We start from the raw sequence: 18,072 nt of genomic DNA, 5'->3' as shown, positions 1-18,072 counted from the left end.
TCAACCGAAGGCATAAGGGCCATAGGACATGTACCTCATGCTTTCTAATATGTTCGCAACGCCAATGTTGGTTATATACGTTTATTTCCAGGTGATTGGCTTGGACTAGATGAACTAGGATTCGGTTGCCCTGAAACAATGGTTATTCTAAATAAATATTGAGATCTTAACTTCTAGTGAGGATCGTCACCCTAGAGTACACTTTCCTCTTTCTTTCTCAATGGTTATACGAGAAAGCTTGGATTTCTGTTCGTCTTATCAAATCGCCATGCTTCTTTCGTTGGCTTTCTGAGATCCTCTTGACTTGTAAGAAAGGTAATATCATAGGTTCATCTAATTTTAAGGGCAATCTGTCATAATCTCGGATACTTAAATGAGTCGGCACTCAAAGCTGATCAGTCTTTGCATAACAAAAAAACATTAAGAAAAATGCTGTAAGTGAGACCGCCTGACGCTAGTTCTACTGGAAAATTATCAAAAAGATCGTAATGTGCCAATTCATATGTATTTTTTTTTAAATATTTTGCTAATTGAATATTTTTTTTGTTCTATGTCAATTGAGTTTATTTGATCGATTTTGATGAGAAATTGTTCATGTAGAATTTGATTTTCATTTATGAATGTGTTGCGCGTTGAAATCCTTCGACAAGGCTTTGTTGGTTATGGGTTCTAGGCCCAAATTGACTATGGCCCAAAGAGGGTTACTTACGCGAGAATCTTTTATCGAACTTAATCCGTTCGTTTTCCGAAAAGGAGTTCCGGGTCGATTTTGGACAGAGAGTGTCAAGTGCGGTAGATTTACACAAAAGGGCGCGTTACAAACAAGCTTTCGACAACTTCGACGGCCCAATATGCAATAGTAACAAGATGTGACAAACTTCGACGCGACCCTGGAATTGAATCGACAGGATCGGGAGATGATATATGACACAATGCTGGAATTTAATCAACAAAGACTAGACGGGGATTGTAGGACACAATACCGGAATTGAATTGACGGCCTTGGACAAGATGGGTGAAGGGTGCAACACCGGAATTTAATCAACGGCATCGAACCTAATGAGTAGACGCCGGAATCTAATCGACGACACCTAACTCTGGATATGATACTCGCCGGAATTGAATCGACGACGGGGATCTAAGAACTATAGCTAGGCTAGGCTAAAGGCTAAAGACTAAGAGCTAATTTGAAAATGCAAGTGTTTTGGATTTGTTGTGTGTGTTTGTATCTCGCTACTTCGGGGTATTTATAGGCAAGCTCTTTGGTAACCGCCGAGCGGTTTCTTCCTTTGGCCCCACGCTCCGCTCTTTTCCATAAGCCACGTGGATGACGGTTTCCCGGTTTTCGCGTCTTTTCTTTTTACCTCGTGGGGATTACCGCCAACCGCTTCGATCGTGGCCTCCCTCCGCGCGCTTTTCTTGCTCTAGAAGGAAGTGGCGCCGGAATTTACCCCGACACGTGGCATCTTTCCGATTGGTACGTTCCTTGCTTCAGTGTCCCTTCCCGTAGCCGATTATCGCTTCCTCACGTGCTCGTCACGAGTCCTTCTTGGATTATTTTAAGTGTCAACAGAATGTTTCGAGTATTTCGATTTATGAAGAAATAAAAAACGCGTCTATCGTGATATTAAAATTAAGCGAAAAGTAAAAAACAAAAACAAAAGCAAAATCTATTTGGATAATAGTGCTTGTAACCATGTATGTCGTCAACAAGTTGGTTACAAGCATATTGTGAAGCACAGGCTTACAACGTAGAAATCGAAGTTTCGATGACTTATCTCAAACGCGGATCGCTACTATATCAACCTAACTAGTAGTAGCTAATTGAAATTTACGTGAAGTTTACTTTTCCCATCGTCACCATTTAAATTGAGAGAAAATATTTTTTTCCCTCTATTTTAGGGAATAGGCCCGAAGTTTAAACAAAAAAGTTTAAGGATTTATTTAGTTTCAAAATCATAAAATTTTTGTTGCTTTGGAAAATTAATCTTACAATTTCTTCGTGATTTTTTAATTGTTGATGACATTTTAAATTTGGGAAAAAGCTACCAAAAATCTTAAATTATGTCCGCTGTGACACATTTACCCCAAATTTGTGTTCGTGCGACACATTTACTCTAAATTTTTTGTTGTGACACAAAAAATCTCAAACTTGTAGACATATGACATATTTATCCCAAATTTTGAAGTAAATAAGCTATACGGATACAAGTTTAAGATTTTTTACCTCACATCTTGGATGAATAGATTGAGAGGCTGGTAATTTATGACTAACCGCAGCTTTCCACGGTTTTGTTCTGCTCTTTTGTTGACATAGAAGGCTTCACATGCCCAAGGGGAATCGGAGGGCTCAATGAGTCCTTGAGACCAGAGAGCCCGTGTGGGATAGCATAACTGTCTTAGATCAAGTTCTTGCTTCCGCTCCTTTTTGGTATCGTAGCCATATGCCATTGAAGATAGATTAGTATTGATATTAGGGTTTTCGGTGTCATAAGAAAAATTTTGGGATAAATGTGTCATATGAGTAAAAGTTTGAGATTTTTAGTATCACAAAAAAAGTTTGAGATAAATATATTACGATTGACATAATTTAAGATTTTTGGTGATTTTTTTTCTTTAAATTTTGACGGGAAATGGAAAAAAAAAATAGATGTAATTTTGCGGGTAATTTCAAATAGTTTTTGAATTTTATAGGATTTTTTTTTAACTTTTGAATGGAAATCAGTTCTGACAAAAACAATTAAAATGGAAATTGGTACTTTGTATGCAATAGCTCTCCTGGTTCAGACAAGACCTTTGACGTGATTGAACCCAACGGGCAACGCTGCACTATTCCCAGTTTCGCGCTCCTCTCTGCATTTTCTCTTTCCGTACCCAAAAAAAACAAGAAGACGACAAAAGGAGGCGTCAATTTTCCACTTTGATTTCAGATTTTCCAGGAAAATCCAAACACCGCCAAAAACAAATAGAGAGTACCGCAGACAGTCACTTCACTCATCGCGGTTGATCAAAACTCAGAAATCGCTCACTCTCTCTCTCTCGCGCGCGCGGACTCACTCGTCGATCGCCATGGACACTCCTACTCCTTCCTCTCCTTCCGCTTCGCCTTCGCAGTTCGTGCCGCTTCCTCTTTCCATCGAGGACGCTATGCGCCGAATCTGCATTGATCAGAACCAGCCTCCCCCGAACGTGTCGACTCGGAGAAAGCTCGCTTCACTCAGCGAAGAGGCCGCGCTTCGGGTCCTGAGGTCGACCGCCGCGACGAAAATCAAGTGGTCCATTGACGGTTTGATCTCCCGCATTATCGAAAACGGCAGCGGCTTTTCCTCTTCGCCGTCTCCGACGAAGATCGCTCGCGTGTCGTTGAATGATCAAAGTCCGGCCCGTTCTTCTGTGATGAAGTCGCGCGGTCAGTGATGTTCTTTTTCGTAGAGCTTTAATTTTTTTTTTCCTTGTGTGGAGGTCGTGGTTGTGATTCTTGTGCTTGTAAGTCGGAGAAATTAGAGAAAAAAGGAGACGGTCAATCATCGCAAACTTGGAAGTTCCATTGTCGTCACCATTTGCGGTTTTAACATTTTGTTTAGATTATCCGATTTGATTTGTCTTGGAGGAGTGAGATGTTCGGAGAGATGATAGTGACTGGTTATCAAAGACATAAATGTTGCATGAGATGAGGCAGCCTTCGCTTTTTATATGATTTTTTTTTCCTATTCGTGTAATGAGAGCGACTGAACTATATGTTCTATTATTGCCTTTGTTTGCTAGTGTTCATTATTACCAAATGGAAAACATGCTTCCTACATATCATGTTTGTCTTCGTGGGTATACTGATGAACATGGGTTGTTCAAAGCATGCATAAAAGGTAGTGCTGATTCGGTGGTTTGTCTGCCTGGGTATAATGATGGACATGGATTGTTCAAAGTATGCGTAAAACATTGTGCTGATACGGTGGTTTTTTCTTGTTTTATGTTCATTGTCCTGTTCTTGTGGTGAGAGTGACTGAATCGTATGGAATGGCCTTTGGTTACTTGTGTTATTGTTTGGAAATTGAAAAAAACTAATGTTCAAAACCGTATCTTATTTTCATCTTCTGGTGCTATTTGTCTGGCTAGATAGTTTGTTCAAAGTTTGTACAAAAAATTTGAGCTGGGTGGTGTTTTTCTGCTAGACAATGGATTTGCAAGCTCTCCTGTGCGAGATCAACAGGTTGGAAGTCTGAGACTTTTTCCAAGCTTGGCAAATGGGAATGGAAAAGCAGTTAACCCCCACCTGAATGCTCTGAGTGAACTGGAGTTTAGAAAAGCATTTCTCATTCTAAACTACGTTGGGGAGTAAGTTCTCCCTTTAGTTGCTCTGTCTGAATGTTGTCAGCTCTGCATATTTAGAATATTGGGCTGCTATTTTATGCAGAGGAAAGCTTGAAGATGCCATAGACAGTGATAGGATTCGACTGCTGAAAGATGTCAGAATGATCGAATTTGAGGAAGCGGTCTGGAATGCCGTTGGACAGTTTCATGTTAAGAAAGATGAACGTTGTAAGGTAACCTTTAGGAATCAATTCATTTGTCGATAGTTTCCAAAACTAGTTCCTTCTACACATTTAAAATATTTGAGAAAATAGTTGCCAAAATACAAATATGTGCATGCGTGTGTGCGTTTGAGAGGGAGGGAGGGAGGGGGGGGGGAGGGTTTATCTTGTTACATAATATGTAAACATGTAAGTATGCTTATTATTCCTACACAATACTAGAATGTCCATGCAAGTGTTTTCATTGCAAATTTACTGTAAAACAGGATAAGTATTGTAGATCACGGTTCATGAGGGAATTAATGAACTATTGCTTGTGTAGTAAGCCATTGTAACGTCTCTTACGTCTTATGATGGACGATGGAATCTAAAAGCTGGTGTTTGGATGTGCCTGGATACAAATATCTTAATGCAATAATCCTTGAGTGTCGGAACATGGTAATAGGAATTCCCTTTTTTGGGAACATCATGATGGCAATGTTGCTTGGTTGGGATGATTGTACCCCGTCTATTGGAGAAAACTGTATCAATAGAGTTTAACGTTTGTTGGATTTTGTAGTTTTTTCCCTCAACATAGAATTGAGTGATTCTATTCTTAACATTTTACATCACACTGCTCGCAACAGCATTCCTAAAACATCAATGCATTAAGGACAAAAGAGTGACTTGATATTAGCATCTCTATGTCATAGGATTTTCTTTTGTCTAAATTTTATTAAATGCAATGTGATCCATTATTAATTTCCCTCGCAAATCCTCATAATTGACAAAAATGATTGCATTTTTCTGTATTGCGATATTGAAGTCACAGTGCTAGTTTGCCAAAGACAGATTTTTCATGAGATTTGTGGTTGTTGAACTTATCATTAATGAGTCGGTTGCCTAGTATGTGGCATTCAACAACTAGAATAATCACTCTCATAACTACTCAAAGGTTCTTTGGCTCGCATGCATGGATGTGGTGTGGACCCTCTTTAGCTGCGTATTGTCTCTCTTTGTCAGCTCTCACGGTTGTGTCTTCACTCTTCACATAATGGAGTCCGTTTTTCGTTGTCCTCCACAAACTTGTCATTGTTATTATCTTAGAATAGTGAAGAAGTCCTCCATTTACTTCATCTTTTTTTCACATTTGGATTTCTTTGTTTGACTAAACAAGTGAATTTTTTCCAGATATTTTTATAGAGAATGAAAGACCTAACCTCTTTTAACTCTTCAATGCCAATATCAAAACAAATAATAAAAAAATTATTAATACCATCACATCTCTCATGTTAGGTGCCAGTAGAAAAAACATGATGACATTTTGGTAGAAACTGATCTCGTGGACTAATTAGTGCGAAATTTTATATCTTATGTAAACTTAATTCTGAACTTCTTATCAAGCAAATGTCAGGAATGAACCGTTGTAGTTTCTTTAGAGATGCTTGAGCTTAGGAATACATAGTTCCGGAACAAATTATGTATGTTTATTTATATGTATATTTATTTTGACGTGGAAAGGGAAAAAATATGTAAACTTTTTTAAGATTATTTTGTTTATTTATTCTAGGGTCGCGCTTTTTCCACTCCTTCTTTGGTTAAAACACTCCTCAACACAGTAATTTGACTATGTTACCCTTTGTGGGTCCCTCTTTTTAGCATCCCTCTTCTGCCAAAACGGCTCATCCACCCCCTAAAGAATTGAAAATGGCGCTTTTTCCACTCCTTTGCAGGGGGAGGGGGTGGATGAACCGTTTTGGCAGAAGAGACATGCTAAAAAGAGGGATCCACAAAGGGTAATATAGTCAAATTACTGTGTTGAGGAGTGTTTTGGCCAAAGAAAGAGTGGAAAAAGAGCGGCCCTTTATTCTAATATTCTTTATCATCAGATCCATTTGTAACCTGAAACTATTTATGCATTTATGTTGTTTCTGCTTTCAGTATGTTGACTGGGATTCTGGAAAGACACACTTCTACCACTGTAACATTTCAACGCAGGGGTGTTATCGTTTTAAAGTAAGTTTCTTGGCTTTATCATGTATGTATACCATTGGACTTGATTCTGATTCTTAGGTTATATCAGCAATGGCTCTTTCCTCCCAAATAAGTGGTGGAAATGGTTTTTCCACAGTGGAGGATTAGTGCATGACTTAAGTCATTTTTCCCCTTTTTCGGATGCGCATCGTATATTGCAGTTGTCCGCATGCATCCTGTACATGGTATAAATCTTGAGTTCAATACAATAGATAGAGCAAATGGGTGATCCATTAATTGAAAATATTGTAAGTGCATCGGTTGTGCACCTTGGCAGAATGCCAACCTGCATCTTTTTCACTGTACTATCGCTGCTTGGTCTTGCTGCATTGAAGTTGTCTAACACCGGCTTGGTCATCTGACTTGTTAATCCTGATATGATTGAGTTATTTATGGTTATTTATGGAAAACAAGTGCTTTGAGTTTTTGGCTGTTGTATAAGAGCTGGATACTTCCATTAATATTTCTGCATGTCTGAAGCTTTTACTACCGTAAAGAATGTGTCCCTTTTCTCTGCCATCTATTTATTTCACAGTACAGCTTCTTCTGGTGGCAACAAGAAATGTTGCTTAGCTTTTTGAATCATGTTGTCAATTGCCCAAGAGCATTTGTTAAGCATACATAATAAAGAAGGTTTCGATTTCCTTAGTGATTGCATGTATTACAAGTCAAGTAATTCATTTGGGAATTACAAGTTCCCTTTTGGGCTGTGGAGAAAGTTCCTTAAGGACCCTTTCGAGCAAAATTGTCATGATTTTATGTTCTCAATATGATGCTTGAGACTCTGTGTGCATTCAGGGTCCTTACCTTGATAAGAAGAAAACAGTGTTACAAAAGGCCCTAGGAGACGAGAATGTTCTCCTTGTCAAGTTGGCAGAAGAAACAACGGATAAAAGCCGCAGACCGATTGGTTCTGCTGATTTTACAGTATATAAAAAGATTGCAAAAGAAGGGATTCCTGTCGGTTCCCGTCGATACAAGTTCTTCGGTAAGTTTCATTGCTTGTGCTTTTTCTGTGCAGTTTTTTTGTTGTTGTGTTTACATTCTTATACTTTTATTAAGTGTTTGTCAGAACATGTGAGTTCATGAGCAACTTGTATCATTAATAAGACAACCATTGTAATGATGATCAGAAGAATCAGTCATGACATTCTATTTTGGCTTGTATCTAGGTAAGTTGTTTTCTTTGACAGCTCTCCAATATAATTTAATGTTGAAAGGGAAAATATAGCTTCATACAAGCATGAGTTTCCAGTTTTCTTGTAGTCCTATATTCTTGTGTTCTGCACTCCCTTTGCCTTTACTTTTGCTAGGAAATGTAGAATTTGTTTGGAATGATATTAAAAACTTACATTTGTAAAAAGTCTTGTCAATCTCACAATTTGATTTTGTTTAGTGCAAATACTTGAAACCTTTCAGATATATGAATTTTGACATATATAGCCATTACAATTTTTCATAGTTTTTCCAAAACATTTTTTTTCCATTTTCAAATTTTCAGAAAGAATTTAAAAGCATGAAAAAGCAATTTTTTTTGAGTGTTGACATATACTTGATGCGTATTATTTTCGTTTCCTGACTGCTTGTACTCTTGGGACAAGCAGCTTCCCGGCATTCAATCTTATTGTTGTTTTGCCAAAATTTCTGTATTCTCTTAAATTTGTTGGGAGAGCTTGTATTCTAACTAGATGAATCTTGGTTGTAATCATTTTTTCTCGTTTTCCATTCGATGGTGATTATACTCATTAGTGTAGTGGGGATTTCATGCCCGTGCGAGCTTTTATCTCTTGACGCTATGAAATACGCAATACTCTCTCCTCATGTCCCTGGGGATTTTTTTGGTCTGCATATGTTTACTGGATGTGATTGGTGCTCAACTTTCTTCTAGAATTAGATGCACAGTAGTGATAATTGTATCAGCACATATTAGTGTTGTTATGTTTGTTATTCTGGTTTCTATTTTACAAAGTATTTTCCCGTTTTTCCTTTGTTATTTCGGTTTCTATTTCACCTTAATTTTTGGAGTCTTGATTGCTGCAATGAGACTTGAATATATGTGTCAACTGCTGATAAGCTATTCACCTTTTCTGATATGGTAAGTAATCAGTGTTTAAGGATGGAGGCAAAGAAGAGAAGAAAAGAGACCCTACTACGTCCTCTGTAAAGTGTTACTTTGTTTGCATGGAGTGCGAGGCACTTAGGGAAAAGAAAACAGTTCATGAAGCAAGATGCTTCTTCATGCATGCACATACAGTGTCCAGCATATCCCGCTATATGATACGGTTCGTTGCTGTCGAAGTTTTTCATCTGAACTTTGCGTGAACTATATTCTATCCTTATGATGTGTGTCTGCTAATAAACAGGTTGTCTCTCATCTTGTCCAAAACCGAAAGCTTGGAAGTTGACTGGGATCTTGTGACGATTGAGACAATTAAGGATGAGGAGTGCAAGGTGTTATCTTTTTACTTTATCGTGAATGAAAATTTGGTGTCATCTAAACATATTATTCTTGTTCGCTCCTACGTTATGGTCATTTTCCTATCTAATTGCAGGATAAAGATGGAAATTCCATCTATGATAAGAAGGGAAAGCCACTTATACATACCGATGGAACTGGATTTGTATCTGAGGACATAGCTTCGAAGTGTCCTGGAAATATATTTAAGGGAAGCAGTGTGCCAACTCCTGCTTTTGAGGTTTGTGACCTGTGGATATGGTGTATCATCTGAATGATATCTTCCTCTTGCTGTGCAAGAGAGACTGTCCACAAAACATAATAATAGCAATGAGAAAGGAAAACTGGTAGTGCGTAGTGACGTCATTTATGGTTGGTTGTGGGTTGGGTCGTTAGATGACATGGTCATGATGACACTGTAATGGCTATGCTACGTTTGGGAAATAGGATGATGCTGCCTTGGTAAGATGAATTACTGCACTGCCTAGTAGTAGTAGTAATTGTACAAAAGGGCTAAGGGATGCAAACCATCCAGTGAATTTGAACAAATGAGGATCTAAGCAGTACGCAATGTGAATTTGCGGCTTAGGTGTAGCAGGACACAGTTTGGTGAGTTTTTTGTACTGCAATAAAGCATTGTTAGGCGATCCTTCTTGTGATCAATTTCTTTTATACATGTAATAGTGAAGATATTTTTTTTTTCCTAAGCATTGAATAGTCGCCTTTGAGTTTCATGCCTGCTTTTATATCAGTAATGACTATGGTTCTCGAATTACTGTAGTGATGGAGTTATGGGTTTATTGCCTCTGTTTTAATATTATGATTTTCATATCTTGCTTTAGGCCTTTCCCTAATTCAAATTGACATGTTCCAAAAAGTAGTCACGAGTGGAAGAATAGAATTAAACTAAGTCCATCCCCTCCTGCGGAGCTCTTTGAGATATTTTCAGTACCACAAGGCCCACAAGAGCGTGTGGCTTTCTTTTCCTTCTATTATGCACTTTGTAGGGAAAAATTGTTAAGAAGGCATATGACTGAAATCGTCTCTTATTTCTGTAGTTTAAGTTAAACTCCTAGAAGTTTGTATTTATAGCTGTTTTATTTGCTATTTACCTATGATTTGGTCATTTTTCTGTTATCGTAGAGGTTTGCTGGCTGCAGTGACAATGAGCAGAAACGTAGGGAGGGCATATGTGAACCGGTAGTTGATGGAGATTTTCTTTTTTGTGATGGTGCTTGATTATTATAGAGTACTTACAGGTTGGACTTTTGCTCTTTGACTATTGCAGCCTTTGCTGATTCAGTTCCGTCTATTCAATGATGGTAGAGCCGTCAAGGGTACTCTTCTGCTTAACAAGCAAGTAAACATTTAGCAGTATTATGGTAATTTCTGTATCTGAATATTGGAGTGTTCATGTCCTGTCATGCACTTCTGCTTTCAATTCATTTAATATTGTAGATTTTATAATTTTCTCTTGCTATGGCCTATTTACTTAAAAGCAACGTGGTATAAATTAGAGGAATTGAAATTGATTTTTTCATGTTCCTTTTTCGATTTTTTTATACATGTTAGTTGGTCCTGCAAATATATTAGCAAAATAATAGAAATACTTTGATGTGATATTATGTGATATTTAGTAGGTTTTTCATTCTATTAAATTATGCTCCAGACTGGTTTCACGAGCCTGAACCAATTTTGCTTTTGGTGGCTGATATGAATGAAATTTGCTCTCCAACTGCATTTCTGCTGATTATTAGTATAATGCATCAGTATGAGAGTGCAATAAAAGTCGCATATGTGTTCGGGCGGAACAGGCCATGTTATCTGCAGAAATTGTTGAGATTCTAGGCTGAATAATTGATGTTGTTAGAGTGTTTTGGTTGCATAGGAAAATCCACATTGCACTATTTAGCATCACTTCAGCTTTGAGCTGTAACATGAGTCCAGTTATTAGCTCTTAAACAGTAATAATTCTCTGTATAACTTGGATTCTAATTGTTTTGGCCAAATTCTGATCTGTAGCTCCCTCCTCATACAATTCATATTCGACCGTCCATGATCAAGGTTGAAAAGGATCCTAAGCTTTCAGATATCAGGACAGTTGATTCACTGGAAATAGTAGCAACAAGGTACAACCAACGTATTCTTCCAGTAAGCTATCATTGGTTTTATAAACTCTCTGAGGTTCATATGGCACCTGAGACCTTAGTACTGTCATCGCTGTGTTATCTGTGGGTTTGTTTCCCTCCTATGCTCTTGAGTCGTTGATCATTGTGTTGAGATTTTGTTTTGTGGTTAGCTCGTTAAAAGACCTTGATAGAAACTGACAGAAAAGTTTGCAGCTTTCCTGTTCTTTCAGTAATTTAATTGGAACATGGGACATGTTTCATGTGTGAACTGGTTTGGCAGAGTGTGTAACTTGTGTATTTGTTAGTGCCTTTTAAAGTAACATTATATCAGGAATACCTTAGAAGTGACAACTCGGGAAAGGTGCCGTGTCCTTCTGAGGCAGGGAGGGAGGGATTTGGGGCCTACTTTGTAATGCTGATGCTGGTACTCGTTGACAAGAGGGAGAGGGAGAGAGGGGGAGCGTAATGCTGATGTTGTGACTCCGTGACAAGAATTTTCAATTGTATCAAAAGAAATGCGTGGAACAATCTATGCACTATAACTAAGAATTAAGTGGTCTGTTGCATCCCTAAGACTGAAATTTTGGGACTTCTGCTCATTTAATTTTAGAAATGTGAGGGAGATCTGGCCTTTTCTGAATAATTGGCCACAGCATAAGCCATTTTTTCATCATGGACTTTGTGAAGCCAATATATTAACTATATCCTAATTTTGTCGTTGGTTTTTTTTTTTTTTTAAAAGATGATATTAGCAGATTTAAAAATGTGATGCTTTAGAGGGCTGACTTTTAAAAGGACAATTGTAGATTCAACAATAGAATGTTGGTCATACGTCAGTTTTTGTCAAATCTTATGTGTTTGAAACTGGCTGGATTTCTTAGCGTGTGAAATCAAGATTGCATTATGGTTAATTACTCAAACCCATTGCTTTTTGTCTGGAGCTTATTCTGCCATCAAAATTTTTCCTTTTCAGAGGAACTTATCAAACCTTGGTCCTCATTGATGCAGCAATAAACCAAGAACTGCATATCTTTCAAAGATTTTGATTGCACTCTTAAGCTATGGAGGGGTCCCGAATGAATTTTTTTTGGACATGCTGCAGAATGCTCTGGGAGATGCAAATGGTGTCTTCTCTGGAAAACGAGCAGCTTTAAAAGGTAGTATTCTTCTGAACATTTGGACTGTTGAAATATTCTCTGGTCTGGAGACAAAAGAGATTTTCTCCAATATTTTTCTCTTTTATCTTTTACTTGATTTTGCTTCTTTTGTTTTTCTGGAATTCAAATATGCAAAAGTATAAAAGCGCATCTTTGTTTATCTTTGCTCCTTTTATTTTGGTTGCATATTGCCATTTTATGTTTAAACATTTTGCCTTTTGTTTTCCTTTTGTTACTTTACTATATGTGCAGTTTCGGTGAACCATGGTGATATGGATGGTTTCAATGTAGCTAGAATGATCTTATCTGGGATTCCTTTGGACGAATCATACCTACAGCATCGTCTGTCCATACTGATGAAGATGGAAAAGAAGAATTTGAAAGGAGGAAGGATTCCTATTTCAGATTCTTACTATCTAATGGGGACAGCCGATCCCACAGGAATTCTTAAAAGTGATGAAGTTTGTATCATCCTGTATGTACTCGGTATCTCATCTTTCCATGCTCGATTTATTATTTAGCTCGAGTCTGCTAAAGAAAACTTAAGAGAAACAGTTACGTTAGTAATTTCAATTTGCATCCCTTGGTTTTGTAGCGGCTTGATTTGGATATGGAATAACTTATAACGGTTCCAAAGGGGAAATGACTAAACCAAAATTTGGTTTGCATATGATTGGGCTTATTTGACTGAGATAACGTTTTACTTTTATCCAACTTCACAGAATTTCGTAAGTATAGTATGAATTCTGTGAGGACCCCTACAAGTGATTTCTCCTTTTCAACGCTCATAAAATAGTTGTATTTTCTGTTTAGGAAATAGATCCCTTTTGGCAAAGTTTTGTTGGTGATCCTCCATATATGTACTAGAACTTTATAAGAGTTAGTGTTGGCTGGCAGTTGACATCAAACAATTGGTTTAACCCTCTCCCAGGAGCATGTCCAAGCTAGAAATCCTTTCCATCTGGCAGGATCTACTTCCACATTGATTGGTATCTTCATTACCATCCATTACAGTATTCTGTTGTATAGGGTGACCAAAAATAGTGTTCGGTCTAAAAAGCCAACTGGTCATGTTTCGAAGTAAAATCGCGTTCTATGGTTGCTACTTGCTACTATAGTTTGCCCATTAGTATCTGTAGCTATGCTTGTCTAGGGATTAGATGTTTGTTTTAGTTAAATGTGTCCATTGGGTTTAAACATCAATTGAGTTATATCGCTATTGTGACATCCCATCTCTGGTTCCCGTGAGCCCATGTTTGAGTTTGATACTTACAACTTCAGGGAAAAGGTGTGATTACCTTTTGGGCTTTGATGTTATAGTGCTGTTTCAGGATCTCCACTATTTAAATGTTTGCCTTGAATCATCAATGCAGTGACAGTGGACAAATTTCAGGGAAGGTATTAGTATACCGGAATCCTGGTCTGCATTTTGGAGATATTCATGTTTTAAATGCTACATATGTGGAAGATTTGGAGACAAAAGTGGGAAATTCCAAGTATGCCATATTTTTCCCTACTAGTGGACCACGTTCCTTGACCGATGAAATAGCTGGTGGGGATTTGGATGGGGATGTGTATTGGGTTTCAAGGAATCCTCAGGTTGGTGTTTACATGAGATTCACTCATTCTTGTTAGATGTCTTGTATTACATTTGGTTGATATCCTTTGCCAGCTTATGATGACACAACCATGCACCCCCCTCCTCTTCCTCCCACAACAGAAACACGTGTTTTTTTATTCCTTTCTGCAATTCCATCTTCCTTTCATGATTTTCCTCCTTTAGGTGAGGTTTTGGTAGTTGCGTGGTGTTTTTCACCATCCTTTTTTCTCATTAGACAGTTTTTTGCAGTTTCAGTCATTCTCTTCCTGGAAATGTGCCATTCAGCATACCATTGAAATTATGTGGAGTACCTCATGATTGCAGAGTTTGAGATTTTCCTGTGGACCAAAGTCTCCCTTGCTTTTCATACTGGTCTTCAGACTCATACCTAGAATAGTTGTGTGTCATCAACTAACTGGGTTCCAACTTGGCTAAGCAGTTGTTATGGAGCCTTACCTGGACAATGGAAAAGGGATGAATACGGTTTATGACTCGAGTTATTGAAGTGTAACAGAAAGTTGTCTGAAATTCATGTGTTACTAAAATGCAGACGTTAGAAGATGAGACCGGACTTAATTCCTGAATGACAAGGAAAATGGTTCGTGCTCATGTTTGCTTTCATTGGTTTAAGCAATGTATAGTTGCCTTTTCCAGCCACTCTTAATGCATGTTCCTCTTTTGTCTCTCCTTTGGTTTACACGCCCAGTGAAAGTGAATTTAAGAAGAGTGGAAAAACATGAATGACCAACTGGGGCCATTTATTGGAAGAGGATTTCCATCCTTAATGTCTATGGATAATTTCTACATTTAAAATGTTTCTGCTGTTGCATTTTCTGGAATATCTCGCGTAATATTGGTTTGACCTTATGCAGTCTTCCACTTCTGTTGTTAGCCTGCTGGTCGTTAGTCAGTGCAATGTCGTGTAGCACAACAAACCTAAGTTGGCAAGGATATGGCCATTCACTTGCTAGCAGTCTGAGCCAAGAATCTTAAGAAAGATTGGAGTACTTATCAAACCGCCAATAAAAGAAAGTTTGTTATTTGATGTCAAATGCATGTCTCTCTCTTGTTACATGTAATCAGTGCACTGGAAATGAAAACATTTCCTTATAGAGTACAGTTAACTAGTGCCCCGGGGGCACTCATTAACAAGACCTTTTTGAGAATATCTTTGTTCTTCTATCTTGCTGTTGTAGATACCTGGAACGATGTCATTTTTCTATTTATTTGCATCAATGGTGAATTGCTATTCAATGGCTATGTTCCTAATAATGAACTTGTGGGTGCATCATGTACTGTTCTTGTTCGGTCATTTTACGAGGCCTACATTGCAGTGGTTGTCTGGGTAATTGTTTGGTAGTGATCAGTGAACTATCTCCAGAAGTTGTTGATTCAAAATTGCTGATTGATGTATGTTAAACTCTTTCCAACAAACACTGATTGAGCATGCAATTACTGTGTCAGCTGTTGAAATATTTTACACCCAGCAAGCCATGGGAATCAGCTTCTGCAGCAAGAGACGTGAACTGCAAGAAGCCAAGTGACATATCTTTTGAGGAGTTGGAGGATGAGTTAATTGGTTTATGGTTGAACAACAGATTTAACCCAAGGTAGGAGCTTTAATAAATACTTATTTTTTGGTCAGTGCTGTAAATCTGAGACTCCATATGCTGGAACTGTTTGTGATTGAAGAGAATGATCTAAGAACTTGGGGGAAAAAGTGAAAGTTCTGACAAATGATTCACACATAAAATACTTAACAGAAATATGGATTCTTCACATGATAATTCCTTCCTGCCTCTGCAATAGCATAATTATTATCATCTGTTGCTCTTGTTATGCCTTGGAAAAAAAAAAAAAAAACATTCAAACCTAGCTGCACATACTTGCAAATATTTGTTCGTTGCTCTAGCCAAATCTACTTCAGAATGGTTGTCCACTGTTCAATGCTCCTTTTCTTTTTCAACCATTGCTGCCAAAAGGCACCTCACCCATGTATTGCACACACGCACGCACGCACGAAGCAAAGTAGGGAAATTAAGAAGATGGATATGAATTTGTTGATTGAAGTGGGTGAGTAACATGGATGAGTATAATAGTGAAAAAGTACTATGCTCCCTTTGGGTTAAGATTTATAGCCTTTTTAGCGTCATCAAGCTGGCTCCAGGATTTATTAAATGTCTGAGATGAGTAACATGATCCATTGCTTGATGATTATGAAGATAATGTGATCTACTCTAGTGCATCTACTCTAGTGCTTGATTGTGCTGCATATATGGCTTTTTCTGGGAAAAATTGACATTTTCAGTGCTGTTTTCAGTTACACAGTGAGTGCTGCTGCTGATAGTTGGCAGGCACTGATGGATCGTCTTCTAACACTCAGTTGTGATGAAGTTGATGAAAAACATCGCGTGGAGATGAATCTTTGTCAATTGGTTGACATATACTATGATGCCTTGGATGCTCCTAAGAATGGTGGAATGGTCAGTTTCTTATTTCACCTTCAGGAGCAGATGAGATTTGGCTCTCTCGACGCTCTTGCATTTTTCTTCTATTCTTTACAAGGCCAATGACCGAGTTGGTGACATAATTTAAAGCTTATATTTTCAATTTCATGACCATGCAATAGAAACTGAAGTTTTCCAAGGGCTAGATGTGCATATTTTCATCGTGCTTACTGAGTTGGATCTGCAATCAGCTTTGCACTAGCAAATATTAAAACCTCTGCATGATGCATATGTAGTAGTGCTTGGCATATGAATTACTCCCTTTTTCTTGAATATTTTTTAACTGGGTCATGCCATATGCCGATTTGATGGTAGTTCTTCTTGCAAGTTATTAGTGATTCTTTCTTTTGTATTGTACTGGATAACAGATTGAACTTCCCAAAGTTTTGAAGGCAGAAATTTTCCCACATTACATGGAAAAGGATAAATCCTTTCACTCCAATTCTATCCTCGGATTGATTTTTGATGCAGTAGAATCATACCAGGCTGAAAATCAGACTGGCAAAGGTGAGATTTTGCCTTATTCTGTTTTTTCTTACTATAGAGACCTTCGTATGGTTGTGTGGTAATTTAATTATAGGAATGGGATAAAGCTTATTTAAACTGGTATAGTTTTGTCGTAATGCTCTTAGCTCTCCGTTCAATATGAAGACTGGTGATCATAAGTAGAAGTTGATTCGAGATCACGCTACTAACCTCTTGGCCTGAAAAGAATTAATCTTTCCCGATGGAGTCGGTTGATAAGGATTTCATCCTTTCACCAAGTCACTGAGTTTAATGGACAGATATTGTGTAGTCAAATATCCTCTTCTGCTGGTACTTGTTCCTTCTTGATATTAATCAGCTCCAATGTTCGTATGCCTTCATCGTAGCTGTTGAAGTTCGTGGGAACTGACTTCTTCTCGTGGCAAATATAGGGATTTGGAAGATTCCCTATTTTGATGTGGAAATCCCGAGAGACTGCCGAATGGAGTGGGAAAGACGCTACAAGGAATATAGAAACCAGATGGTAGCTGCTTTGGGGGAAGGGGGAGAAGTCAAGAATTCCTCCGCAGATGAAGTTATAAAGAAATATAAACAGGTTTTTCCTTTTAGTGTTCTCATTCATGATTTCCACTCAGAACAGGTTTCTGCAAAACAAAGTTATAGAGGACACAGAAATATTCTATATACTTCCTGTGAGACCTTAGTTTGGAGAGAGGGAGAGACTTGATTCTAGGAAATTTATTTTTGCATAATTCTTCTGGTGCAGTTGCTATATAGTGCACCAGAGTTCGAAGAGAGCCCGAGGAAGCCAGAAGATATTTTTAATGAAGCTCTCGCAATCTATAACACGGTGTACGACTATGCAATGCAATGGAATGACATCGGCAAATGCGGATTCGCTTGGAAAGTTGCGGGGCCTGCACTCTGCCGGTATTATGCCATGCGGCAGGAGCAGAAGTCAATTGTCTGCCTGCCCTCAGTTCTAAAGGAAGTCTTCAGTTGAAACTTAACATTGGCTCGGACAATGTCGTAATTTGGTGTATAATTAGGTTCGTTGGTCGCCTCGTCAGTGGAGAAAAAGTTCTGTGAGAGCCACGGATTGCGCAGTTTGTGCAAAAGTAAGTTATGGTGTTGGAATTGTTCCCCGCATCATGTGATTAGCGCCTTGACCGTGCTCGAGGCATGTACGTAAGTTT

General features: G+C 38.2%; 1 protein-coding gene across 1 annotated transcript; it reads left to right on the top strand.

Annotated features, from left to right (window-relative positions):
• Positions 1-3,010: 3,010 nt before the first annotated feature.
• LOC115738869 (probable RNA-dependent RNA polymerase 5) lies at positions 3,011-18,072 on the top strand. The gene is made up of 19 exons (XM_030671645.2): positions 3,011-3,409; positions 4,170-4,332; positions 4,412-4,541; positions 6,450-6,524; positions 7,341-7,530; positions 8,650-8,824; positions 8,906-8,993; positions 9,095-9,238; positions 10,141-10,197; positions 10,286-10,357; positions 11,020-11,126; positions 12,135-12,283; positions 12,536-12,758; positions 13,657-13,882; positions 15,348-15,493; positions 16,204-16,366; positions 16,756-16,897; positions 17,308-17,471; positions 17,643-18,072. The coding sequence occupies exons 1-19, from the start codon at positions 3,070-3,072 to the stop codon at positions 17,877-17,879; spliced, it is 2,991 nt and encodes a 996-aa protein (XP_030527505.1). The 5' UTR covers positions 3,011-3,069; the 3' UTR covers positions 17,880-18,072.

Source organism: Rhodamnia argentea, chromosome 1, assembly GCF_020921035.1.
Source record: "Rhodamnia argentea isolate NSW1041297 chromosome 1, ASM2092103v1, whole genome shotgun sequence".
Lineage (NCBI taxonomy): Eukaryota > Viridiplantae > Streptophyta > Magnoliopsida > Myrtales > Myrtaceae > Rhodamnia > Rhodamnia argentea.
Note: the sequence above shows the minus strand (reverse complement) of the source record. Positions and strands in the feature narration are given on the sequence as shown.

Excerpts from the sequence above, each read along its gene's own strand:
- LOC115738869 (XM_030671645.2), top strand. The coding sequence starts at position 3,070 with ATGGACACTCCTACTCCTTCCTCTCCTTCCGCTTCGCCTTCGCAGTTC. Across the intron at positions 3,410-4,169 it reads TTCTGTGATGAAGTCGCGCG|ACAATGGATTTGCAAGCTCT; the intron begins GTCAGTGATGTT and ends TTTTTCTGCTAG. Across the intron at positions 6,525-7,340 it reads AGGGGTGTTATCGTTTTAAA|GGTCCTTACCTTGATAAGAA; the intron begins GTAAGTTTCTTG and ends GTGTGCATTCAG.